Below are 25379 nucleotides of genomic sequence, written 5' to 3'. Positions count from 1 at the left end.
TTTGTAGTTAGTGGTTTGTTCAATTTTGGTTGTTCCTACTGTGAAATTTATTTTGGGTCCCTGATGTTTGGATCTTTGCTGGAACACAAGGACTTTGGTTTTTTGGGGATTTATTGTCAGGGCCCAAGTCTGGCAGTACCACTCCAGCAGGTCCAGGTTTTGCTGTAGCCCCTCTTTAGTAGGTGACAGCAGAACCAGGTCGTCTGCATAGAGGAGGAATTTAACCTTGGATTCATATAGGGTGAGGCCGGGTGCTGTAGATTGTTCAAGTAGTTTTGCCAATCCATTTATGTAAATATTAAAGAGTGTCGGTGAGATTGGCGAGCCCTGCGTCACCCCCCGCCCCTGTGGGAAGTATTTTGTTTGTTTGTCTCCAATTTTAACTGCACATTTGTTGTTTGTATACATTGATTTAATTACATCATATGTTTTCCCTCCTACCCCACTTTCGATAAGTTTCAGGAATAAACCGTCATGCCAGATGGAGTCGAAAGCCTTCTGGAAATCTACAAAGCATGCGTAGATTTTGCTTTTGTTATTGTGAACGTGTTTGTCAATTAGGGTCTGTAGGGTGAAGATATGATCGGATGTTCTATAGTTTGGCAGGAATCCAATTTGGCTTTTACTCAAGACATTGTGCTCCTCAAGGAAGTTTATAAGTCTTTTGTTTATGATGCTACAGAATACCTTCCCCAGGTTACTGTTTACACAGATGCCTCGATAGTTGTTTGGGTCGATTTTGTCCCCACTTTTGTATATGGGCGTTATGAGTCCTTTGTTCCAGATATCAGGGAAATAACCGACACTCAGAACCAAGTTGAAGAGTTTTAGGATAGCCAGTTTCATTTTGTTGTCTGTGTGTTTAATCATCTCGTTTAGTATGCCGTCTGTCCCGCAGGCTTTTCCTGGTCGCAGGTCCTTGAGTTTTTCAAGAAGTTCTTTTTCTGTTATTATGGCGTCCAGCGGGTTTTGGTTATCTTTTATGGCCATTTCTAGCTTTTCCAGTTTTTTGCATATTTGGTGTTGCTCTGGTCTTAGTGTTTTTTTCTGGTATAATTTTTCAAAGTGGTTTACCCATGTGTCCCCATTTTGAATGGCCAAATCGTCGTGTTGTTTTTTGTGTAGTGTTTTCAAGTTTTCCCAGAAACAATTGGAATCAATGGATTCCTCCATGGAGCTGAGTGTATTCTTAATATATTGCTCTTTTTTGGTTCTGAGTGTGTTTCTGTATTGTGTTAGTGTCTGACAATAAGTAAGGCGTAGTTCCTCGTTTTCTGGATGTCTGTGTTTTTGGTTTGATATTTTTCTAAGTTTTTTCCTCATGTTATGGCAATCTCGGTCAAACCATTTTTCATAGTTTTTTGTTTTGGGTTTGTTCTTGCGAGCTTTCAAGTTTGCATTTGTTGCCAAATTATCAAAAATATTGTTTAGTTTACTAACTGCCCGGTTTACGCCTTCTTTATTGTGAGTGTATATGTTATCCAGAAAGGTGTCTAAGAGAGCTTGAGTTGATGCATTGCTAATTGTTTTCTGGTATTTTTCCGTGTCGTTTTTGGCCCATCTGTACGATTTTTTGGTGTTGTACAGTTTACTGGGTTGTGTTTCTATGTTGTTTGTTTCTGTCTTTTTGAGGAACATAGTAATTTGACTGTGATCTCTCTCTCCCCCCCCCTCTCTCTCCCCTCCCCATTCCTCATATTCCACTCCTATGTATCTCTTCGAGTTGAGTTCCGGGAGATCTCCGGACCCCGAGTCCTGCTGCCGCCAGTGCTCCAGGTGTTGCTAATTAATTCTCCTCTCCCTGGTTTAGGAGGCAAAAGTAAGTCGGTGGAGTTGGAGGATGTGAAGTTCCATCAGTGCGTGAGACTGTCCCGCTTTGAAAATGACCGGACAATTTCCTTCATTCCACCGGATGGAGATTTTGAACTAATGTCTTATCGGCTCAACATCCATGTGAGTGAAGAATGTTATGAATGATTTATCCCAGTTTTCTGTGTATGTGCCAAAGATCATGAAGTAGTCAACCTTTCAGAAATGCCCTGACTATGCAGGAAACCTTGCTCGAACATTGCTTCGGGCATGGCATGGTTCTCTGCCCTAGGTCAAAGTAATAGGAAAAGTATTCAGTTGCATTGAAATGCACCATGAATCCAAATATACAACATAGTGGCATTAATAACTCTTGCATTTAACCTCTGCTATAGGCTTTAATACTACGGCATTGTAAACCATTTACTGTGTATCCCACTTCTCCGTTTCAAAGTCCAGGCGCCCAATAAAGGTTAGTGGTGAGGTCCCGGGAGCGCCCACCGAGCACCCCTCGCCCCCTCACCCACCAAGTACCCCTCGCCCCTGGAGTGCCCGCGGAGCGCCCCCTCGCCCTCGTGTAAAAGTAAAACGAAGGGCTGATTTTCACTTTAGGCGGTGGCGGGAAACGGTGGTAGCAGGTCAGCCGCCCGTTCTATACACCGCCCAAGCTGCCTTTCCATTTCACTGTGGGGACTGAAGGACAGTCGACCTGCTGCAGGCCATTGGTTAGCCTCGATGCATCACAAAGAGTTTTGCAATGTCTGCAGTACTGTACCAGAAACGGTAGCCCAAGACAAAGTACCAACAGCATTCAAATGAAGTTGGGGGTGGGGTGGGGGGCAAGAGTGCCTGTGGGGCAAATTGGGGGGGGGGAGGCTGAGAGCCTGTGGGGCCAGTTGGCGGGGTGGGGGGGGGGGAGGCTGAGTGCCCGTGGGCGAGGTGGGTACTGAATGTCCGTGGGGGAGTTGGGGCTGAGTATCCTGATGCGTAGTTGGGATGTTTTGTGATGTGGCAATTCATTAAAAGCATTCTCTATTTCCAGGTGAAACCTCTGATTTGGATTGAATCGGTCATCGAGAAATTTTCTCACAGCCGAGTTGAATATCTGATCAAGGTAAAAAAAAATTTAAAAAACACCTCAGAACTCGAGTTGTGAATAATAAGTGACCAATTCAAACTAACTATGCTTCTCCTTACTTTATTGAAGCTACTATGGTCACGTTTCCTGTGAACTTCCTTCTCTTGTTGATCCATCCTCTTCCCTCCTCCACCCTGCATCCTCCGATGTTGAAATCCAGACTCCTCGCACTACTCCCAACTCCAATTCACTCTGTCCCAGTACCTCAAAACCATGAACCTGCTCCTGCCTCCATCGGTCTTCCCACAAATTACCCCAACCTTGGCTTCACAGAACCACTGTCTTCTAATTTATCTTTGAATTTTTATTACACCTGATTTTTTTTCCTAATTGCACGCTGTAACGCTCTGAGACACCGGCCTAGGTTTCCCTGTCGTGTAACCCGCTCATTTTAACGGATTATCGCTGCCATTATTGGAAATCTTAGACCACTGCGTACATTTCCGACCATTTGAGGGAAAAGTTAAAATGTGTGCGTGTGTGTGTATATATATATATATATATATATTTTTTAAATGGGGACATTTTCTTTTTAAAAATGCGCACAATTAATTTTGGGGTGTTTCTTTTCTGGATTTTCAAGTTGGTCCATGCCAGAGAGTATCGCGCTCTCATCAAGTCCCGTTCACCCATCACCCCTGTGCTCACCGACCCACATTGGCTCCCGTCCGACAATGTTTATACATATTTTTTTTAAATCCTCATACTCGTGTTCAAATCCCTCCATGACTTCATCCCTCCCCATCTCTAACTTCCTCCATTCCTACAACCCTCCGAGAACTCTGCCCGCCTCCAATTCTGGCCTCTTATGCACCCCCTACTTTCACCCACCATTGGCGGCCGCGCCTTCAGCCGTCTCGGCCCTGAGCTCTGGAATTCCCTCCCTAACCCCCTCTGCCTCTCTACCCCTCTCTCCTTCTTTAAGACGCTGCTTAAAACCTACCTCTTTGACCAAGTGTTTGGTCACCTGTACTAATGTCTACTACTTTGGCTTGGTGTCAATTTTTGTCTGATTTACGCTTCTGTGAAGCAGCTGCAAATTATTGTTGTTGAAGGACAGTAACTTTCCCCCCACCACCATAAATACTGTGGCTGCAAGAGCAGGTCAGAGGCTAGGTATTCTGCAGCGAGTGTCTCACCTCCTGACTCCCCAAAGACTTTCCACCATCTACAAGACACAAGTCAGCAGTGTGATTGCCTGGATGAGTGCAGCTCTCCACTTGCCTGGATGAGTGCAGCTCCAACAACACTCAAGAAGCTCGACACCAGCCAGGACAAAGCACCCGCTTGATTGGCACCCCATCCACCACCGTAAACATTCACTCCCTCCACCACCGGCGTACCGTGGCTGCAGTGTGTACCGCCTACAAGATGCACTGCAGCAGCTCGCCAAGGCTTCTTCGGCAGCACCTCCCAAACCCGCGACCTCTACCACCTAGAAGGACAAGGGCAGCAGGCGCATGGGAACACCACCACCTCCAAGTTCCCCACCAAGTCACACACCATCCTGACTTGGAAATATATCGCCGTTTCTTCATCGTCGCTAGGTCAAAATCCTGGAACTCCCTCCTAACAGCACCATGGGAGTACCTTCACCACACGGGACTGCTGCGGTTGAAGAAGGTGGCTCACCACCACCTTCTCAAGGGCAACTAGGGATGGGCAATAAATGCTGGCCTTGCCAGCGATGCCCACATCCCATGAACGAATAAAAAACACCCTTCCAATCTGAGATTAAATACTGAGTAAAGCTCTCTCTCTTGCTTTGCTCTCGTAATGTGCTTTAAGTCCAACCTCAGGAAAAACCACAAGCTATACTGTGGCACTTCCAGCACCAGTGATTCCTTGTGGCATCGCTGAAGCCTTGGAATTAAAGCTAATTGGTGCCATAAATTTATGGGCATCAGGACAGTGGGTTCCCAGGCTTGCAGAGCTGGTAAACAGACTTGTTCCAGTCAGAACCTCCGCAGCAGCAGACAGCAAGACGGAACTTTCGTGCCCTGCCAGTCTGGGTAGATTCGGAGCCAAGCCCAGAGTATCGGGATGGTGCGCTCCATCACACGGGGAGCGGTGGGCTCGAAAGCTTCCTGATTTCCTTGCCAAAGCAAAATATGGTCTTTGTGCAGCCATGAAAGGAGCCGACTGCAGGATGTTTATGCCATGGAGAGAGTGCAGCGAAGATTCACCAGACTGATACCTGGGATGGCAGGAATGAAGTATGAGGAGAGATTGGGTCGATTGGGCTTATATTCGCTAGAGTTTAGAAGAATGAGAGGGGACCTCATTGAAACTTATAAAATTCTTGTGGTAAACCACTGTTATTGTATCCTACTGTTATCGTTATTGCATATTGTTACCTCTGGTTGGCGCTGTGTACCAATGCATGCCTCAGCTGGCTCCGCCCACATGACCAGGTATAAAGGTGGGTGTTTCGGCAACCCACTTCCTTCTTGGAACCAGTTGGCCACGAGAGGCATGCTCTGTTCTTTAGTTAATAAAAACCTCTTCATTACTTTCCTAATTCATCACCTTTTATGGAGTAATTGATAAGCGTATCAATTCTAACAAGACTGGATAGACTAGATGCAGGAAGGCTGTTCCCGATGGCGGGGGAGTCCGGAACCAGGGGTCACAGTCTAAGGATAAGGGGTAAGCCATTTAGGACAGAGATGAGGAGGAATTTCTTCACCCAGATAGTGGTGAACCTGTGGAATTCTCTACCACAGAAAGCAGTTGAGGCCAATTCATTAAATATATTCAAGAAGGAGTTAGATATATTTCTTAAGGCTAAAGGGATCAAGGGGTATGGGGAGAAAGCAGGGGCAGGGCACTGAATTTGGATGATCAGCCATGATCGCATTGAATGGCGGAGCAGGCTCGAGGGGCCGAATGGCCTACTCCTGCTCCTATCTTCTGTGTTTCTATGTGTTTATGATCAATCCTGGCAGAGAGAAAGAAGCTATCCATCATGGATATGGTCACATTGGCTGTAACTGAGGACTTGGCCACTGGCTCATTGGGCAGCACCCTCGCCTCTGAGTCAGAAGGTTGTGGGTTCAAATCCCGCTCCAGCGACATGACCACAAAACTCCAGGCTGACACTCCCAGTGCAGTGCTGAGGGAGTGCCGCACTGTCGGAGGTGCCGTCTTTCTGACGAGACATTAAACCGAGGCCCCGTCTGTCTCTCTCGGGTGGATGTAAAAGATCCTGCAGCACTATTTGGAATAAGAGCAGGAGCGCTCTACCCTGGTGTCCTGGGCCAATATTTATCATGATCTGGTCATTATCACAATGCTGTTTGTGGGAGCTTGCTGTGCGCAAATTAGCTTCTGCATTCCCTACATCCTACAACAGTGACTACATGGTTTGGGACTGAGCCGTGCAGACCAGGTAAGCCTATCTCCGACGAGGGGTACCAGACTGCCAGGGGTACCTCCTTCTGATCGTTATCCAGTAACCCCCTGTGAAAAGAGTACGAGCGTCAGATGACAGAAATAGCCTTGGTCGTGTTGCCCATGTGGTGGAATAGCCGGCTGGCAACTCCCTGTCCAGACTCGCCTGTGAAGAGTAGCCACTTGAGTGAGGTACTGGAGGGCTGCAACTGCCCACAGGACCACACTCCACGAGGAGGCCCTTCAGGAAAGGAGGGGAGGAAATTGGAGGTGGGAGGAGAGATGTTAATATTGTTCAGAGACAAATTAGTTGACCATAAATTTGTTCTTTTCCCACAGGCTAAAAGTCAGTTCAAGAAACAATCCGTAGCCAACAATGTAGAGATCATTATCCCAGTGCCCAGCGATGCGGATTCACCCAAGTTCAAGACCAGTGTGGGCAGTGCCAAGTGGGTTCCTGAAAATAACACTGTGGTGTGGACCATCAAATCCTTACCTGTGAGTAGGAGTCATTGTGTTGTTTGTGGCAGTTCCAACAAGCGCTTCCATGTCAGCTGTGGCTCAGTGGGTCGCACTCTCGTCCCTGAGTCAGATGGTCGTGGGTTCGAGTCCCACTCCAAAGACTTGAGCTCAAAAATCCAGGCTGATACGTTCCCAGTGCAGTGCTGAGGGAGTGCCGCACTGCCGGAGGTGCCGCCTTTCAGATGAGACGTTAAACTGAGGCCCCGTCTGCTCTTTCAAAGATCCCATGGCCACTATTTCAAAGATCCCATGGCCAGTATTTCGAAGAAGAGCAGCAGGGGAGTTCTCCCCGGTGTCCTGGGCCAATCATTATCCCTCAATCAACATCACTAAAAACAGATTATCTGGTCACTATCTCAATGCTGTCTGTGGGAGCTTGCTGTGCGCAAAATGGCTGCTGCGTTTCCTACTTTACAAACAGCGACTACGCTTCAGAAAGTACTTCATTGGCTGCAAAGCGCTTTGGGATGTCCTCAGAATGTGAAAAGCGCGATAGAAATGCAAGTTCTTTTAAAAAGGGAGGATATAAAAGGATATGAAGAAAGGGCCTGGAAATGGAATTCGGTGTATTGGGGTGAATGGGCTCCTTTTGGTGCTGTAATTTCTGATTGCTCACTATTATATTACATAAAATGGGCCAGATATTCCGACCCCCACAGGTGTGTACGAGCGTGTCCGTGCCCGTATGGGCCTCGCAAGTGCCTGTTTCAGGCGTGTGAAGCGCATGCGCTAAAACCCGGCACTTCCGATCTGTCAAGAATGCTCTTGACAGATCCTCCGCCTGCCCTGGAGAAGGGCCACCGCGGGGGGCGGGGGGGAAATTCCGCTTTCTGCACAACCTCCGCCCGCTGAAAACCTTTAACAATCTTACGCCTGATAAAAGCAGGTGTAAGGCCTGCTTTTACCAGAAGAGTTTTAAAAAAATTATTTTTCACTCATTTATAATTTTTAAAATAGTTTTTAAAAAAGATAAGTTTATTTTTAGCCCCGTAAAAAACTTGAATTATTTTTTTTTAAATTTAATTTCTGTTTAAAATATTTAATTTAATGTAATTTTAAATACATGTTTTTTTTTAAATTTATTTAATGTTTAACTTTTTTTTAAGTGATCCCTGTTCATACTTTTGACAGTTCCGTGCGTACCAACCTGTCCAAAGTGTGAAGGGGGATTCCCTTCTTTGATTGGTTCTCCATGCCCCACGTGATCCCAGGGGTGCTAGCGAACCGCCTGCGCCCCTGGGATACCTGGGTCTCTGCCCGCGCGGACCCAGAGAGGCCCAGGATCGCAAGACTCGGGACCTGTAATGTATGTACCTTTTTAAGGGGGAGAACTACTTTTTTACAGCTCCTGTATCCTGTAGTACTGGCAGTGACCACACCTGTATATAAACCCTGAGCAGTGATCTGTACAGTCAGTTGCAGTTTGAACCCTCATTCAGTAAACACCTGTTGATCGTTCCCTGCAGTCTGTTGTCTGATTATTGAAGGACACAACATTAAGATACACGGATCTAACAGGACCTACGGAACCAGCAAGTAAATTCGTAGATTTTTTTTTTTTTTCCCCATCGGAGGCATCCGCCCGCAGGAAGCCTCTGATCGGAAAATCCGGCTCAATTTATTATTTAAATCAGTCTTGACGTAAGAAAACTACTAGGCACTTGGTCTAAGCGTTAAACAAAGCTTTAATCAACTGTTTTACAACATGGAGGTCTAGTTGTGTCCTTCACTAGTTCCTGTTAAGAATGTCCTGTGCAAGCTGGGCCCGTGCCCAAGTATTTATACTCTCCCTGGACAGCGCCACCCGCAGGCCGCTCAGTATTATTTCATAAGTCTTTCTTTCGTGAATGACTGATTCATGTCAAGTTTTAAGATTTTAATGACTCTCTCTCTCTCTCTCTCTCATCAGGGCGGGAAGGAATATCTAATGCGGGCTCACTTTGGCCTACCCAGCGTGGAGAATGAAAATACTGAAGGCAAACCGCCGATCACCGTGAAATTCGAAATCCCGTATTTCACCGTAACAGGGGTGCAGGTCAGTGCTAATGTGCGTTCGTCTGCCGAGTGTGGTGCCCGCTGAGGGGAGAGAAACTGCTTCTCCAAACCCGGTCGCGCTTGGAGAACAAGGCGCAAAATGCTGGCCGTCTCGAACTTCAAGTGCAGAGGTGCATGGCAGGTTAATAGGAGCGGGAGGAGGCCATTCAACCCCTCGAGCCTGTTGCGCCATTCAGTGCGATCATGGCTGATCTGCGACCTAACTCCATTTACCCGCCTTTTTTTTGGTTGGGGGGAGGGTGGGGGTGAGACTTTAAACCGAGGCCCGGACTGCCCGTTCACTTTTTGAAGCGAAAGATCCCGTGGCGCTATTGGAAGAAAAGCAGGGAGTTCTCCCAGAATCCAGGCCAACATTCCTCCCTCGACCCACTCCATCAGAGGCGCACCGACTGCTCCTTCAGCCAGTTGCCGTTTGTGGGAGCTTGCTGTGCACAAATTGGCCGCTGCGCTTCCCTACGAAACAACACTGACCGCACTTCAAAAAGTAATTCATTGGTTGTGAAGCACCTGGGGAGGTCCTGAGGATATGAAAGATGCGATATAAATGATGATTGTTTTCTTTCTAATGAAACCGGTGAAGAGCTGATAATGTGGCTTTTTTGCACCAGTTCCTTAATTGTATATAATATATTGTGGCGGTACCACCGGTTGTCCCTTACATAAAGATATACATAATTCCCTTTAACTTACCTTACTGTATGTATAACTTACCTGTTGGGGCCGTTGCCCCTTTTTAACTTACCTGTTGGGGCTGTTGCCCCTTTTTAACTTACCTGTTGGGGCTGTTGCCCCTTTAAGATGCACCCTAACGTGTTGACGTCACGTACGACGTGACGTGCGTGCGGCGGCCGCCGGCCCGACTCAGCCTTCCATGACGGCCGCCAGCACAGCCCGGCCTACCGCGACTTCGGCCTCAATGGCCGGCCGACGGGAGCGACGCAATCTCCCGCTCCCACGGCAAGCACCGGCACAGCCCGGCCTCGCGACCTCGGCCTCAACGGCCAGCCTCTATGCCGGGGAGATGCACTGACATCACGACGCGATCACGTGACGCCCAAAGCGCGGGAACACACAGCAGAGCGTGATGACGTCATCACGCTCCCCACAGGACTGCGAACTCAGTCCTCGTGGAGTCCCCGCTGGGACAAGACCTACACCACGGTGCTCCTACAGTCAGCCATCTTACCTGCTGTAATTAGCCTGTTCCTGTAAATAAACAACTTATTTATAGTTCGTCGAAGTCACGCTCTCTTATTTAGTGGCGATCTACACAAACCGCAACAATATCACGATTATGTATTTTTTTTTTTAAATGATATCAAAGCAGAAAATCCTGGATTGATACAAGCAGGTCATCAGGGCCTGAAAGGAGAATGGACTGGGAGACGATTCTGATGGAGAGACTTTGTCAGAATGTGTCGAATCGTCTACACCCGAATTGTTAACCTGCTTTTAATCATTTAAGAGTCATAGAGTTATACAGCACAGAAAGAGGCCCTTCAGCCCATCATGTCTGCGCCGGCCATCAAGCCCTGTCTATTCTAATCCCATTTTCCAGCACTTGGTCCGTAGCCTTGTATACTATGAACATAAGAAATAGAAGCGGGGTAGGCTGTATGGCCCCTCGAGCTTGCTCCGTCATTCAATAAGATCATGGCTGATCTCTGACCTCAACTCCAAAGATTCGCCACCCTCTGAGTGAAGAAATTCCTCCTCTTCAGTCCTAAATGACCGACCTCTTATCCTGAGACTGTGACCCCTGGTTCTAGACTCTCTTGCTGCATATTTCCAGGATTCGCTTTGCCTTTATTGTCGGTGTAATAGCTACAGATAAAAAGCAAAATACTGCGGATGCTGGAAATCTGAAATAAAAACACAAAGTGTTAGAAATACTCAGCGGGTCAGGCAGCATCTGTGGAGAGAGAAACAGAGTTTACGGCCCAGAAATTCGGGTCGGGGGCTTCCCGCGGGTGCAAGCCCCCGACCTGCACTTACCTAGCGCGCCGGCCGTTGAGCTGTGGGCCCGCATGGGATTCCGATCCTGGGCCTCCTCCAACTGCCAGCGCGCAGTGCTTGTGTATCCCAGGGGCGCAGTTAGTTCGATGCGTCCCCTGGGATCACATGGGCCATGGAGAGCCAATGGTAGCAGGGAATGCTTCATTCATAAGAGCTGTCAAACCTATAAATACTATAAGCCCCGAAACAACATCACTAAAACCTCAAATAAATTTTTTAAATAACCACATTTTTAAAATAACTATAAATTATATGAAATAACTATTTTAAACAATTTAAATTTTTGAAAAAATTAATTACATTTTCTAACGGGGCTAAAAATAAACTTACCTTTCTTTAAAGTATTTAAAAATAATAAACCTGTGGGGAAAAAATGTTTTAATTTTAATTAATTCACCACTTACCTTGTTAAAAGCAGGCCTTGTGACTGCTTTTTAAAATTGTAACTGCTGGAGACTTACCCTCCCGGAGAAACCTGGAAAAAAAACGTAAGTTCGATGCGCACGCGCAGCCTCTCCGGCGCACGCGTTCGACCTCAACCCTTTCCTTTAAGGGAACGGAAATGCCGGTTTCCCGCGCATGCGCAGTGCATGCACGAAACTGGCACTTTCGTTGGGCCTACGCGTGAGTACCCCATGCGTACTCGCCCGTGGGGACCCGAATTTCTGGGCCAATGTTTCAGGTCGATGAGCTTTCTTCAGAACAGGAGCTACAGATATTCCTCATCTTCTTACACATGCTCTCCAAGGGATACATTCATCTGGGTAGCATCGCAAAACAGGCAATGGCGAATTGGCCGCCAGGTAGATAAGGTGGTTAAAAAGGCATATGGGATACTTGCCTTCATTAGCCGAGGCATAGAATATAAGAGCAGGGAGGTTCTGATGGAGCTGTACAAAACGCTAGTTAGGCCACAGCTGGAGTACTGTGTGCAGTTCTGGTCGCCACACTATAGGAGGGATGTGATTGCATTGGAGAGGGTGCAGAGGAGATTCACCAGGATGTTACCTGGGCTGGAGCGCTTCAGCTATGAAGAGAGACTGGACAGGCTGGGGTTGTTTTCCTTAGAGCAGAGAAGGCTGAGGGGGGACCTGATTGAGGTGTACAAAATTATGAGGGGCATAGATAGGGTAGATAGAAAGGAACTTTTCCCCTTAGTAGAGGGGTCAATAACAAGGGGGCATAGAGTCAAAGTAAGGGGCAGGAGGTTTAGAGGGGATTTGAGGAAAAACTTTTTCACCCAGAGGGTGGTTGGAATCTGGAACTCACTGCCTGAAAGGGTGGTAGAGGCAGGAACCCTCACAACATTCAAGAAGCATTTAGATGAGCACTTGAAACGCCATAGCATACAAGGCTAAGGACCAAGTGCTGGAAAATGGGATTAGAATAGGCAGGGCTTGATGGCCGGCGTGGACACGATGGGCCGAAGGGCCTCTTTCTGTGCTGTATAACTCTATGGTTCTATGATTATCACTCCACGTGCCCATTGGGAAAGAGGTGTGCAAAGGTTCCCCTATTTTGCGCTACCTGCCAGGACCAATTTATGCCCCACAGCCTCTTCAAAGAGTCCACAGCCCTCTACTGTTAACTCTTGTTTGGTTATTTTTTACGTTTATAGGTGCGGTACATGAAAATTATCGAGAAGAGCGGTTACCAGGCCCTGCCCTGGGTCAGATACATAACTCAGAGTGGAGGTTAGTACTTCAGTGGCACTGCTCGTGGAGAAAAAAGAGTTTAAAACATCGTTTTTAGTGCATTTGTGCATATTTGTCTTTTAGTTCGACCTTCTGACTGAATGAAGCATGGAAATGTGCAACAAGTCAGTCTGGCGCTGCTTTACGGTCCCGTGGGTGGTGTGGCGTGGTCCCGTGGGTGGTGTGGCCCGGTCCCGTGGGTGGTGTGACCCGGTCCCGTGGGTGGTGTGACCCGGTCCCGTGGGTGGTGTGGCCCGGTCCTGTGGGTGGTGGGAGGTGGTCCCGTGGGTGGTGGGAGGTGGTCCCGTGGGTGGTGGGAGGTGGTCCCGTGGGTGGTGGGAGGTGGTCCCGTGGGTGGTGGGATGTGGTCCCGTGGGTGGTGGGATGTGGTCCCGTGGGTGGTGTGGCCCGGTCCCGTGGGTGGTGTGGCCCGGTCCCGTGGGTGCTGGGATGTGGTCCCATGGGTGGTGTGGCGTGGTCCCGTGGGTGCTGGGATGTGGTCCCATGGGTGCTGGGATGTGGTCCCGTGGGTGCTGTGACGTGACCACATGGGTGCTGGAGTATAGCTTTGTGGCTGCTTGCGCACTTTCCTGTCCATTGCTGAAGTGGCCATTCTTCATGGGTGAACAGCATATGCCAGTGGGCTATTCAACCATAAAGAGCATCACCACCACCGTCAATTCGGCCTCTCAATAACTGAGCAGCCATACTTTTTCCCAAAGGTGCACTGGGTAATAAGGAGCAGAACCTGGGAAGTATCGAAGTTGACTTTTAGCACGACTCCAATTGCCTGACTCAGATCAGCCAGTAACACAGACCAGATATCGAACATGTGACTTCCTGGCCCGAATGGCTCAGTACCTCGTCTCGCGGTGAAGCGCGTGACGTGGGAGTGAGGTTGGCAGTAAACGCACAGGCCCACCTTCTTTTATTAAAAGTTAACATGCAGGAAAAGTAGAAAAGCAGCGTATTTTTTAAATGGTGAGAGATTGGGAAATGTTGGTGTTCAGAGGGACCTGGGTGTCCTTGTACACGAATCACTGAAAGTTAACATGCAGGTACAGCAAGCAATTAGGAAAGCAAATGGTATGTTGGCCTTTATTACAAGAAGATTTGAGTATAAGAGTAAAGACATCTTACTACAATTATATAGGGCCCTGGTGAGACCACACCTGGAGTATTGTGTACAGTTTTGGTCTCCTTACCTAAGGAAGGATATTACTTTCCATAGAGGGAGTGCAACGAAGGTTCACCAGACTGATTCCTGGGATGGGGGGATTGTCCTATGAGGAGAGATTGAGTAGACTAGGCCCATATTCTCTAGAGTTTAGAAGAATGAGAGGTGATCTCATTGAAACATTCAAAATTCTTACAGGGTTTGACCGGGTAGATGCAGGGAGGATGTTTCCCCTGGCTGGGGAGTCTAGAACCAGGGGTCACAGTCTCAGAATAAGGGGTCGGCCATTTAGGACTGATAGGAGGAGAAATTTCTTCACTCAGAGGGTGGTGAATCTTTGGAATTCTCTACCCCAGAGGGCTGTGGGGGCTCAGTCGTTGAGTATATTTAAGACCGAGATTGATAGATTTTTGGACAATAAGGCAATCGAGGGATATGGGGATCGTGCAGGAAAGTGGAGATGAGGTAGAAGATCAGCCATGATCTTATTGAATGGCGGAGCAGGCTTGAGGGGCCGAATGGCCGACTCCTGCTCCTATTATGTTCTCATGCTCCTTTGTAACGCTGAGAATTTGTGGATCTGTGCTGGTGAACACAGTTTCTCTCTAAATTTGACTGATTTAGAAAAAAATCAAACTCTGATCCAGATCCTGAGGTAGACCATTTGAACTTGTTTCTCTTGCGGTAGCTGGAACTTGTTATAATGGATTGTCCTTTAATTCTGCGTCTTATTTTACAGATTACCAACTCCGAACACATTAGCAGCCGTGACAACTCAAGAAATATCAAATGCTCTTCTCCCCTACTTTTTCTATCATACAGTAAAATCCGGCTGCATATTACCGTTGTTGCAGTGGCTTCATTCATCCCATTAATTTCTGTTCTGTTAATGTGACGCCATAATCCCTAAGGATGGCTATCTACAGCTACTGTCACCTCATCAAATCAAAATTGGGAGCAGGTACTTTTGGGAACCACCCTTATTTAACAGCATTAGGGCAAGTGATTGGTTCATCGGAACAAGAGGAGGCCATTCAGCCCCTCGCGCCTGCTCCGTCATTCATAGTCATACGGCACAGAAGGAAGCCAATTGGCCCATCGAGTCCGTGCCAGCTCTCTGTAGTGCAATCCGGTCAGTCCCATTCCCCCGCTCTATCCCCGTAGCCCTGCAAGTTTATTTCCCTCAAGTGCCTATCCAGTCTCCCCTTGAAAACATTGAGTGTCTCCGCTTCCACCACTTCCGTCAGCAGCGAGTTCCAGGTCATCACCACTCGCTGCATAAAAAAGTTTTCCCTCACATCCCCCCTGTATCTCTTGCCCAAAACCTTAAACCTGTGTCCCCTAGTCCTTGTACCATCAACTAGTGGGAACAGCCTTTCCCCGTCTAGCCTATCCAAACCCGCCATAATCTTGTACACCTCGATCAAATCACCCCGCAACCTCCTTTGCTCTAATGAAAACAAATCCAGCTTCTCCAACCTGTCCTTGTAGCTAAGATCCCCCATCCCCGGAACCCTCTCAAGGGCCTTCACATCCCTCCTAAAGTGTGGTGACCAGAACTGGACGCAATACTCCAGTTGTGGCCTAACCAGCGCTTTATAAAGATTCAGCATAACTTCTCTACTTTTGTACATCAACTCCATTTACCTGCCTTTGCGCCATGTGCCTTGATATCCTTACCCAACAAAAATCTATCAATCAGTCAGAGTCTTGAAAATTTCAATTGTCCCCTCCTTAGAATCCATGGCCTTTTGTGGAGAGAAGTCCAGATTTCCGCTACTCTGCATGTGGAAAAAGTGCTTCCTGATTTCACTCCTGAAAGGCCGAGCTGTAATTTTAAAATGGTGGACGAGTAACCCAGAGAACGCAAGTTCGAATCCCACCATGGCAGTTCGAAAATTTAAATTCAGTTTTACAAAAAATCAAACTTTGGAAATAAAAATCTGGTTTCAATGAAAGGGACCATGAAGCTGTTGGATTGTCATAATAATCCAACCGGTTCACTGCTGTCCTTGTCCGATCTGGGCCTATATGTGACTCCAGACCCACACCAATGTGGTTGACTCTGAACTGCCCTCCGAAGTGGCCCAGGAAACCACTCGGTTGCACCACCACCTTCTCGGGGCAGCTGGGGTTGGGCAATACATGCTGGCATTGCCAACGTCGCCCATATTCTGAGAACCACCTCTCGAGAATGAATTACAAAACAGGATCCACTCCGAATCCGGCTTTTCCATTGCCTCTGGAAAATGTTATGGAAAACTGCGATAGTTAAGCAGCAAATGTAACCTTTCTGTGGGATTTGTCGTGAGATGTTGCACCACAACTAGGGGCTTGCCCAGTCATGCTACGTGGTAGCATAGCCTGTCCCAGAGTGGTGGGACGTGGGTTTGCCTCCTCCAATCAGAATCACAGAAACAGAAACCCCACAGTGCAGATAGAGGCCATTTCGGCCCATCGAGCCTGCACCGACACATATCCCACCCGATCCCCGTAACTCCTACACCAACACATATCCCACCCTATCCCCGTAACCCCACGTATTTAATCCCCCTAACACTAAGGGTCAATTTTTTATCATAGCCAATCAACCTAACCCGCACATCTTTGGACTGTGGGAGGAAACCGGAGCACCCGGAGGAAACCCACGCAAACACGGGGAGAATGTGCAAACTCCACACAGTCACCCGAGGCCGGATTCGAACCCGGGTCCCTGGCGCTGTGAGGCAACAGTGCTAACCGCTATGCCACCGTGCATATAACAATGTGTTACCGGTCGCGGCTGTGGAATTGCCTGACTGGATGCCTCACCGAGAGGAGAGAGAAGTCACGAGAAAGGGCCACCTGAGTGTGCTCCTGCAACCTGTGGTCAGTTAAAAAGCAACGGTGGTACAACCTAGCGAGGGATTGGGTCACAATGGCTTTCAGCTGCGAATGATGCATAATAGGCAAGACCATTGGTTTATCATTGCTGAAAAGGTCACATTTTCTGTTTTTATTTCATGGGATTTGGGGGGGAACGTGTTCTGACCAACACTGGTCCAGCAACGCCTCGATTTTAAAATTCTCAGCCTTGTTTACAAATCCCTCCATGGCCTATCTCCATAACCCCCTCCACAACCCTCCGAGATCTCGACAATCCTCCAATTCTGGCCTCTTGCGCATCCCCGATTTTAATCGCTTCACCACTGGTGCCTGTGGCTTCAGCTGCCAAGGCCCTAAGCTCTGGAATTCTTTCCGCCTCTCTATCCCTCTCTCCTTTTTAAGACGCTCCTTTAAAACCTACCTCCTCTGTCCTGATATCTCCTTACGTGGTTCGGTGTCAAATTTTCTTTGATAATCGCTCCTGTGAAGCGCCCTTGGGACGTTTTACTACGTTAAAGGCGCTATATAAATGCAAGTTGTCATTGTTCCATCAATTTTTTCCCATGAGTGAGGACCACAAATCACTGGTCTTGGTAACGGGAGAAAATAAATTAAAAAATTAAAAAAAAAAAAGAATTTGGGAAAAGGAATTGTAAATATTTTAACGCGACACTGCTCTTAATTAAAGAAACGTGGACGTAGCAATACATAGAAGTTCCAACAAGGAAACCAGCCATTCGGCCCAACCAGTCCCTGTTGGTGTTTACCCTTCACACAAGCAGACCGTTCTAATCACATTTACCCACCCTGTTCCCATGTCCCCGTCACCCCTTCTCCCTCATTCACCTGCCCAATCTAACCTTAAATGTTGATGGTTTCTGCCTCGGCCACCAACCCTGGAGATGAATCGCCGTTACCTCATAAGTCTCTAAAGAACTTTCTCCTGCCCTCTGTCCTAAATCTCTTCTATTTGATCTTGTATCTGTGCTGGCCCACTCTGCACCACCCCAGTTCTTGACTCCTCGACTGCTGCAAGTAGTCGGAGCAGGTTCGAGGGGCCGAATGGCCTGCTCCTGCTCCTGTTTCTTATTTCTTTCATTTGTCTCCTTCCATCGACCATGTCCCATCCTCTCACTTTCAACACTTCTGTCAAATTGCCTCATAGCCCGTGTTCCAAAGAGAAAACGGCGCACCTGATTGGTGGCTTTATTTTTTTTTTTTTTTAAAGTGGGCCCATGTAGCTTGTGACGTACCTCCTCAGGTTATCACTGAGTATAGAAACATAGAAGATAGGAGCAGGAGTAGGCCATTCGGCCCCTCGAGCCTGCTCCACCATTCAATGAGATCATGGCTGATCATCCAAATTCAGTACCCTGTCCCTGCCTTCTCACCATCTCCCTTGATCCCTTTAGCCTTAAGAAATATATCCAACTCCTTCTTGAATATATTTAATGAATTGGTCTCAACTGCCTTCTGTGGTAGAGAATTCCACAGGTTCACCACTCTCTGGGTGAAGAAATTCCTCCTCATCTCTGTCCTAAATGGATTACCTCTTATCCTTAGACTGTGACCCCTGGTTCTGGACTCCCCCCCCCCCCCCCCCCCCCTGGCCATCGGGAACATCCTTCCTGCATCTAGTATATCTTCCTCCAGTTGCTAATGTGGGCAAATTGCCCCGTGAAAGCGTAAATCCCGCACTGGGGAACAGATGGAGAGAAAATTGAAAACGAAATCTCACGTCGGGTTTTTCTACTTGACGTACTCTAGTTGACGTTTCAAATCTCACCATGGACACCGTAGAATAAATCAGTAACCTGTCGCACGATTGATGGTTAAACCAGTGTCCGTGAACTACAGATCTTCCACGCCCTTGGAAGGACATTTTAAGATGGTAGCTCCAAAAGTTCGACACATTTTGTAAAGCTTGAAAGCTGAGGCAAGCGGGCCATGGCTGTTTTAACCCCTTGATGACTGCATTATTACCTCTGCATCAAATTCAACCAGAGCTGCCTAGTTTCTTTTTGCACTGGTGACTAGCAATGTGGTTTTGGTCAAGAGGGTCGCAGGAAAAACCCTGTCACATTGCCCGCTTGATCTCGGGCGGGAGTCCCGCCTTTCCTGCCATTTTAGACGTTTTAATCAGTCAAATGTGTCCTCTCTCGTCATCAGTTACTTTGCACGTATTTTTCCCGCGGTAAGCGTCTTGTGTCTGAAAATCAACGTTCTGATCTGATTGTCGCTCACACCAGTCGAGGCGGGATGAATTTTAGGGCGTGCTTGCCGTGTCTGCTCAGGCCTGTCGGAATCCTTCAGCCAGCTAGCCTGCCCACTTTATCCCTGAAATTGGCCAACTCCGTCTCCTGAACACGTTCCTTGGCACTGCCTTTTAGGAAAGGAACTTGACCAAAAGTAAACTGAGGGGAGGGGAGGCAGGTGGGGGAAAGGAAAAATTTCAAGTAGAGGGCTGAAGGGAAATCCACTATGATATCTATCACATTGTTTTTTTAAAATTTATTTGTTCATGGGATGTGGGCGTCACTGGGAAGGCCAGCGTTTATTGCCCATCCCTGAAAGGTGGTGGTGAGCCGCTGCAGTCAAGGTACCCCCACAGTGCTGGCTTTGTCGTAGCAATTTGGTACAACAGAGTGGCTTGCTGGGCAGTTAAGAGTCAACCACGTTGCTGTGGGTCTGGAGTCCCATATAGGCCAGACCGGGTAAGGACAGTAGATTTCCTTTCCTAAAGGACATTAGTGAACCAGAGATACAACAATCCTCTCCGGTCTCTGCACCTAGCTTAATATCTGTTACATCTCCAGCTTTTTCCCAGTTCTGATGAAGGGTCCCAGACCTGAAATGTTGACTCCGTTTCTCTCTCCACTGATGCTGCCTGGCCTGCTGAGTTTTTCCAGCATTTTCTGTTGTTATTTCAGATTTCCAGCATCCGCAGTATTTTGCTATTGCAGTAGTTTCATGACTGATGCTAGCTTTTTTAATTCCAGATGTATTTAATTAATTGAATTCTCCAGCTGCTGTGGTGGGATTTAAACTACATATTTTGTTAGTCCAGGGTCTTTAGGATTATTAGTCTAGTAACATAACCATTATGCTACCACACCCTGTCCAGCAGATGTTTGCAACAAGTCTGTGTTGTTTACCCAGATATCTCCTGGCCAGTCAGTCCCATTGTGTGAGATCTAAAATTCTCTCGTAGTACAAGCTCTTTATTTTTTTTAAATCCTGTCCTTCAATAACCCCACCGATTTAAGAAGTGATATTTAGGTTGGGGAATTTCTGTGATTGTATTGTTAGTGCTTGTCACTATACGTTTGTAGAAAGTCACGTCTGTGTACATTACAAGAATGGAAAGTGGTGTATGTTTTGCTATTTTGTGAATAAATAGTTGAGAATTTGGTAGTGTAACCAAAACCGCCTTTTGTAATTTGCATTGTCTGATGAAGGGACATGGGTGTTCCTGAAAGCTAATGTCTTCACCTTTTTGTAATGTCAGTTAATCTCAATAAACACAGGAACGCAACTCGCTGTGTTGCTGCTGGAGATGTGTGTGGCATAAAACTACATTTTGAGATTTGTATAAAGCTTAAAAGGAAGGCTGAAACCCAAAGTGCTAGGTCTCCTGATGGTGTATTGGGTACTGCCTGGTATGGGACTGAGCCCCACAGATTAGGAAAGTTGCATTTAGCTGGGGTGCTGGTAGAGGTGTTTAATATTGATTGCAATGTTCCTGGGCTCGGGGTGGGGGGAGCGGAAATCCCACTCCCGACCCCTGCTGAAAAGTGAACGTGTGTGGGAAAATTTGGTGAGGATAAGATTGGGCTCTGGTGTGATGCCTCCTTGGTTAAACAGCCTGCCAACACTCGCGAGGCTCTTGGCCTGCCAATCAGGAAAGGGCATGATGTTGGGAGGGTTGCAGGCGTTTGTAGACCAGTACCCCAGTTTGCATCAAGACGTTCAGAAAAGAAAGACTTGCATTTATATAGCACCTTTCAGGACATCCCAAAGCACTTTACAGCCAATGAAGTACTTTCACTGTTGTAATGTAGGAAACGCGGCAGCCAATTTGCGCACAGCAAGCTCCCACAAACAGCAAGGTGATAATGACCAGATAATCTGTTTGGTGATGTTGGTTCAGGGATAAATATTGGCCTAGGACACCAGGGAGAACTCCCCTGCTCTTTCCTCGAAATAGTGCCGCGGGATCTTTTACGTCCACCTGAGAGGGCAGACGGGGCCTCGGTTTAATGTCTCATCCGAAAGACAGCGAGTTCCGACAATGCACCTTAGTATCAGACTAGAATTTTATACTCGAGTCTCTGGAGTGGGACCTGAACCCACAACCTTTTGACTGAGGGGGGAGAGAGTGCTGCCCACTGAGCCACAGCTGACGAGGAAAGAAAGGGATAGAAAATTATTTCAAGTGCTGTGCAGCGGATTGGGGCCGTGTGTCACTTTAAATAAAAATAAACATTCTACAAACCACGAAGACACTCTTTGTGAGAAACTGATAGGCCAATTTTAAGTTTTATAAACACACAGCTCAATTATATTTAATGGCCATGTATTAACTACCAGCTTCTGGCTGCAGGGTGTATAGCTGACAGTATGAAGTTAATACAGCCTACACTCTCTCAATTGTGCATCTCTGGGATTCCAATGCGAATACCAATCTTACTGAGGTCACTCAAGAGCGCCACCTCATGGCGTCTGGACAAAATGTCGACAAACAAACCAAACAATACTTTAAATCACCTCATCTAGAGTCATCTTTTGTTTCTTAACTTGTCCCATTACCATCTCCCTTTGCCTCGCACCATCATCCCTTTTGTCTTTTAATCTCTCCTGCCTTCCACCCTATCACAGACCTTCCCTTTTGTTCTTTCCTCCCCTCCCCCCCCTCTCCCTGCCCCCTGCACTTGCTTAAAAATCTGTTCCATCTCCAGCTTTTTCCAGTTCTGACGAAGGGTCATCGACCTGAAACGTTAACGCTGTTTCTCTCTCCACAGATGCTGCCTGACCTGCTGAGTGTTTCCCAGAATTTTCTGTTTTTTCAGATTCCCAGCATCCGCAGTATTTTGCTATTGTATTACATTAAATCTCTCCTTGCTTGGTGAGGTGCGCTTGAACTACATTTGGACCCAGCTGCGTAGAACACGAACTCCTTCCTAAATACCCTGTCCGTTATAAACACTGTGTACACTTCCCTATACCCATGTCTTGCCTTTCCTCCCCGATACAAAAATAATGCTTACCAAACATATAAAAATCTTTTTTTAACCAATTTTCCCTCCAGCCCGTGAGGGGGAAAGGAATAGAAGGATATGTTGACGGGGTTAGATGAAGAAGGGTGGGAGGAGGCCCCTGTGGAGCAGAAACACTGACTAGACCTGTTGGGCTGAATGGCCTGTAAATACTTTGTAATACTTTGATTGGCACCCCATCCACCACCTTAAGCATTCACTCCCTCCACCACCGGCGTACCGTGGCTGCAGTGTGTACCATCTACAAGATGCACTGCAGCAACTCGCCAAGGCTTCTTCGGCAGCACCTCCCAAACCCGCGACCTCTTCCACCTAGAAGGACAAGGGCAGCAGGCACATGGGAACACCACCACCTCCAAGTTCCCCTCCAAGTCACACACCATCCTGACTTGGAAATATATCGGTCGATCCTTCATCGTCACTGGGTCAAAATCCTGGAACTCCCTCCCTAACAGCACTGTGGGAGCACCTTCACCACACGGACTGCAGCGGTTCAAGAAGGCGGCTCACCACCACCTTCTCAAGGGCAATTAGGGATGGGCAATAAATGCTGGCCTTGCCAGCGATGCCCACATCCCATGAACGAATTTGTAAAAACTTTATAAATCGCAACCTTGACTGTTTCGGGCAACAGGGGGATTACATCGCAATCTAATCCTATCCTCACGGAACATCCACACAAGCATTTCCCAGCAGGGCTCACTGGATGAGGATGAGTGGGATTCCTGTCTGGCCTTTTGTTTCCACTCTTGCTCTCTAGCTTAGGATTATTAAGGCCAATTACAGAGCCTATTTGAGATCAACTAGTTCAATCGAACCCGGGGTATCTGGAAAGAAGGTTTCTACAGCGCTTTTCATGACCTCAGGACATCCCAAAGTGCTTTACAGCCAATGAAGTACATTTTGAAGTGTAGCCACTGTTGTAATATAGGAAACGCGGCAGCCAATTTGCGCACAGCAAGCTCCCACAAACAGCAATGTGATGATGACCAGATCATCTGTTTTAGTGATGTTGGTTGAGGGATAAATATTGACCAGGACACCAGGGAGAACTCCCCTGCTCTTTGAAATAGTGCCGTGGGATCTTTTACGTCCACCTGAGAGAGCAGACGGGGCCTCGGTTTAACGTCTCATCCGAAAGACGGCACCTCCGACAGTGCGGCACTCCCTCAGCACTGCACTGGGAGTGTCAGCCTAGATTATTGTGCTGAAGTCTCTGGAGTTGGGCTTCTGCCTCAGAGGCGAGAGTGCTACCAACTGAGCCCAGCTGACATAGTGCCGTGGCCCCATAAACTGACCGCCTTTACCTCACCCCCTGCCCCACGCTCCGCACTCTATACCTGATGTAAAAAGACTACTAAGCACTTGGTTTGAGTATAAAACATGGCTTTAATCAACTGTTTCAATACCATGAGATTCTAGTTACATCACTAGTTCCTGGTTACAGAAACATCCTGGGCAAGCTGGGCCCACGCCCGAGTATTTATACTCCTTGGACGGCGCCACCAGCTGGCCGCCCAGTGTTACTTCATGAGTCATGATAAGATTCATGACAATACCAGTTGGCCAAAGATTGGGAGTGTGGGGCTGAGGAAATTACGGAGTAAGCCCCTTGAACGATTTTTGTTACACGTCACTAGCAAAAGGTACATTTTAACTTTTCAAATAGGTTGTTATCTTTGGTGCCAGTTCACCAAATAAGAATCCCTAAGTGAAATGAAAGTTCGTGGGTTGACTTGGTATCATGACCTTTTTCTAAGTTGCTAATACATTACCAAATAAAAATGCCTTCAGCATTATACTATGCCATGCTGTTAATATAGTAACAAATAACTCGTCGATATGTCCTGGATTGCTCTCGTATGACGAAATGTTGTCTCTTTTCCCGTAACTCAGTGGGGTCACTTTGTACAACGAGCTAGAGACATCAGGGGCTCATTGGAACTTGGAGCGGGGGTGGGGGGGTCAAGGGGTCAGGTAACCCAAGACTTGCTAAGACATTATTGCTAAGATTTCAACACAGTGATAAATGAGGCTCTGTTAATACAGTTAGTATTGTTAATCTATTATATAAATAAAAGTCTTTTATCCTGTGATGCATTTCATTACTGAGGCAAATCCTTAAAGAGTGAACTTGAATTCAGATTGCAGCTCATCACATCTTCAAAATGTCTCAAAATTCTTTATAGGCAATGGATTGCTCAAGCAGCCGATTTGTGCACAACAAGGTTCCGCAAACAGCAAGTGAATGCGTGAGCAAATAACGTATTCAGTAGAATTGACTGAGAACATAAGAACATAAGAATTAGGAGCAGGAGTCGGCCATTCAGCCCCTCGAGCCTGCTCCGCCATTCAATGAGTTCATGGCTGAACTTTGACTTCCCCGCCCGATCTCCATAGTCCTTGATTCCCCTAGAGCCCAGAAATCTATCTATCTCAGCCTTGAATATACTCAATGATTCAGCATCCACAGCCCTCGGGTGCAGAATCCCAGAGATTCACAACCCTCTGTGTGAAGAAATTCCTTCTCGTCTCAGTCTTGATCTCAACCCGCTTGATTGGCACCCCATCCACCATCTTAAACATTCACCACCGGCGCACCGTGGCTGCAGTGTGTACCATCTACAAGATGCACTGCAGCAACTTGCCAAGGCTTCTTCGGCAGCACCTCCCAAACCCGCGACCTCTTCCACCTAGAGGGACAAGGGCAGCAGGCGCATGGGGAACACCACCACCTCCAAGTTCCCCTCCAAATCACACACCATCCTGACTTGGAAATATATCGCCGATCCTTCATCGTCCCTGGGTCAAAATCCTGGAACTCCCTCCCTAACAGCAGAGTGCGAGCACCTTCACCACACGGACTGCAGCGGTTCAAGAAGGCGGCTCACCACCACCTTCTCAAGGGCAATTAGGATGGGCAATAAATGCTGGCTTTGCCAGCGACGCCCACATCCCATAAAAACGAATTTAAAAAAAAGTCTTAAATGGCTGACCCCTTATCCTGAGACTATACCCCCTAGTCCTAGACTCTCCAGCCAGGGGAAACAACCTCTCAATGTCTACCCTGTCAAGCCCTCTCAGAATCTTACATGTTTCAATGAGATCACCTCTCATTCTTCTAAACTCCAGAGAGTATCGGCCCAATCTACTCAATCTCTCTTCATAGGACAACCCTCTCATCCCAGGGATCAATCTAGTAAATCAACCTAGAGGGGATGAATATTGCCAAGCACACGAGGAGAACACCCTGCTTTTCTTTGAATAGTTTTTTTTTATTCGTTTATGGGATGTGGGCATCGCTGGCAGGGCCAGCATTTATTGCCCATCCCTAGTTGCCCTTGAGAAGGTGGTGGTGAGCCGCCGCCTTAAACCGCTGCAGTCCGTGTGGTGAAGGTGCTCCCACAGTGCTGTTAGGGAGGGAGTTCCAGGAT

At 47.4% G+C, this 25379-nt stretch overlaps 1 protein-coding gene across 1 annotated transcript in view; it reads left to right on the top strand.

Annotated features, from left to right (window-relative positions):
• LOC147097673 (AP-1 complex subunit mu-2) overlaps window positions 1-20224 on the top strand; it is a 37233-nt gene extending 17009 nt beyond the window's left edge. The window contains exons 7-12 of the mRNA XM_085971671.1: window positions 1811-1953; window positions 2852-2923; window positions 6680-6838; window positions 8772-8897; window positions 12552-12627; window positions 14544-20224. Of these exons, the coding sequence (XP_085827797.1) occupies window positions 1811-1953; window positions 2852-2923; window positions 6680-6838; window positions 8772-8897; window positions 12552-12627; window positions 14544-14566 (599 nt within the window). The 3' untranslated portion in view covers window positions 14567-20224. The remainder of the gene's footprint in view (window positions 1-1810; window positions 1954-2851; window positions 2924-6679; window positions 6839-8771; window positions 8898-12551; window positions 12628-14543) is intronic.
• Window positions 20225-25379: the final 5155 nt, after the last annotated feature.

This window comes from Somniosus microcephalus, chromosome 31 (genome assembly GCF_052327205.1).
Source record: "Somniosus microcephalus isolate GS21.2 chromosome 31, FLI_Smic_1.0, whole genome shotgun sequence".
NCBI lineage: Eukaryota > Metazoa > Chordata > Chondrichthyes > Squaliformes > Somniosidae > Somniosus > Somniosus microcephalus.
This window is presented reverse-complemented; position numbering and strand designations above follow the sequence as displayed.